This window comes from Micromesistius poutassou, assembly GCF_964030765.1.
Source record: "Micromesistius poutassou genome assembly, chromosome: 21".
Taxonomy (NCBI): domain Eukaryota; kingdom Metazoa; phylum Chordata; class Actinopteri; order Gadiformes; family Gadidae; genus Micromesistius; species Micromesistius poutassou.
The window spans coordinates 11,680,179-11,681,334 of record NC_140291.1 but is presented as its reverse complement, the minus strand read 5'-3'; the positions used below and the strand labels follow the sequence as shown (position 1 = coordinate 11,681,334).

Genomic DNA, 1,156 nt, shown 5'->3' with positions numbered 1-1,156 from the left:
ATAAGAACTTTGTGTGTGCGTGCATGTGTGTTTTTTTTTCTGTGTGTGGGGGGTGTGTGGGAAAGACCACCACAGCTGGATACATGACAGCAACTATCGAGTTAGCTCAGCTAGCGAGCTCTGGGATAGCGTAGTGTCATCTCCAACTTTTGCCTCGGGGTTTGACACCTTAAAGCACTACATAGAAGAAAAGTAGAAACCCAACCAACCCCCCACCCCGCTCTCTCTCTCTATCTCTCTCTCTCTCTCTCTCTCTCTCCGTCTCTCTCTCCCTCTCTCTCTCTCTCTCTCTGAGCCTCTTTGATGTGAGAGTGTGGGAAACCGTCAGGATATGGCCGTGGGCCGTCCACACTAGAGGTTTAAACCGGTTTAAACCAGAAGGAACACTAATGCAGACAGGCTGAAGAAACGCTTTAAAAAAATCCAGACCGATAAAACAGTCAGCACGGTTGTCAGGGGGGGGTGGGGGGGGGGGGGGGGGGGGGGGGGGGGAGGGGGCGGGGGGGTCTCATTTCCTCTTCATTATGGATGTATTAGGGCTCCGTACCAAGTGGGACCCAACATGTTATTGGGGTCAGGGAAGTCTAGCGGCGAGGGGTTCAAACCCCTGTGTCAACAGTCTAACCTGTCGGCCCTCGTCCCTATCTGCTCCTGAGTGAGAGAACGGTTTCAGGTTCAGAGTTCTTCCTCCAGCCTTTGAATGACTCTTCTACCACAGACAGGCTACAGCGGGTCTGTGTGTACCGCTTCCCCCTCCCGACATTGGTTGAAAATACATTTCTGACTGTGTCAGTGGAACTAGCTTTTTAAAGGAATCTGAACATGTGTACAATGTATATATCTATATATCTTTATGTGTTGAACGTCCATCTGTGTTTGTGTGTGGGTCTGTGAGTGGCCTTAGTGGCCAGCCAATGCTGGATATAACAAAATATGATATTTCAAAAATATATAAAATATTTGAAAACCTACATTTCAACCCCCTTCTAAATAACACACTCTGAGTCTCTTGGAAACAGTGATACATATTCAAGTGATCCCATTCTCAGGGGAATCAAAGCACTGTTAGAGTTGGCCTCCATCGGCCACACCTTCTCCCCTGTTGGGTTCCCCTCCTCCTCAAGCACATCAGAAACCTCCATTTTGGGTCACCGAC

General features: G+C 48.9%; 1 protein-coding gene across 1 annotated transcript in view; it reads left to right on the top strand.

Annotated features, from left to right (window-relative positions):
- Positions 1–331: 331 nt before the first annotated feature.
- The window catches only part of afap1l2 (actin filament associated protein 1-like 2), a gene marked incomplete at its 5' end in the record, with an annotated part of 5,615 nt that continues 4,790 nt past the window's right edge, over positions 332–1,156 (top strand). Inside the window, one exon of the mRNA XM_084485605.1 lies at positions 332–337. Coding sequence (XP_084341731.1) covers positions 332–337 — 6 coding nt within the window. The remainder of the gene's footprint in view (positions 338–1,156) is intronic.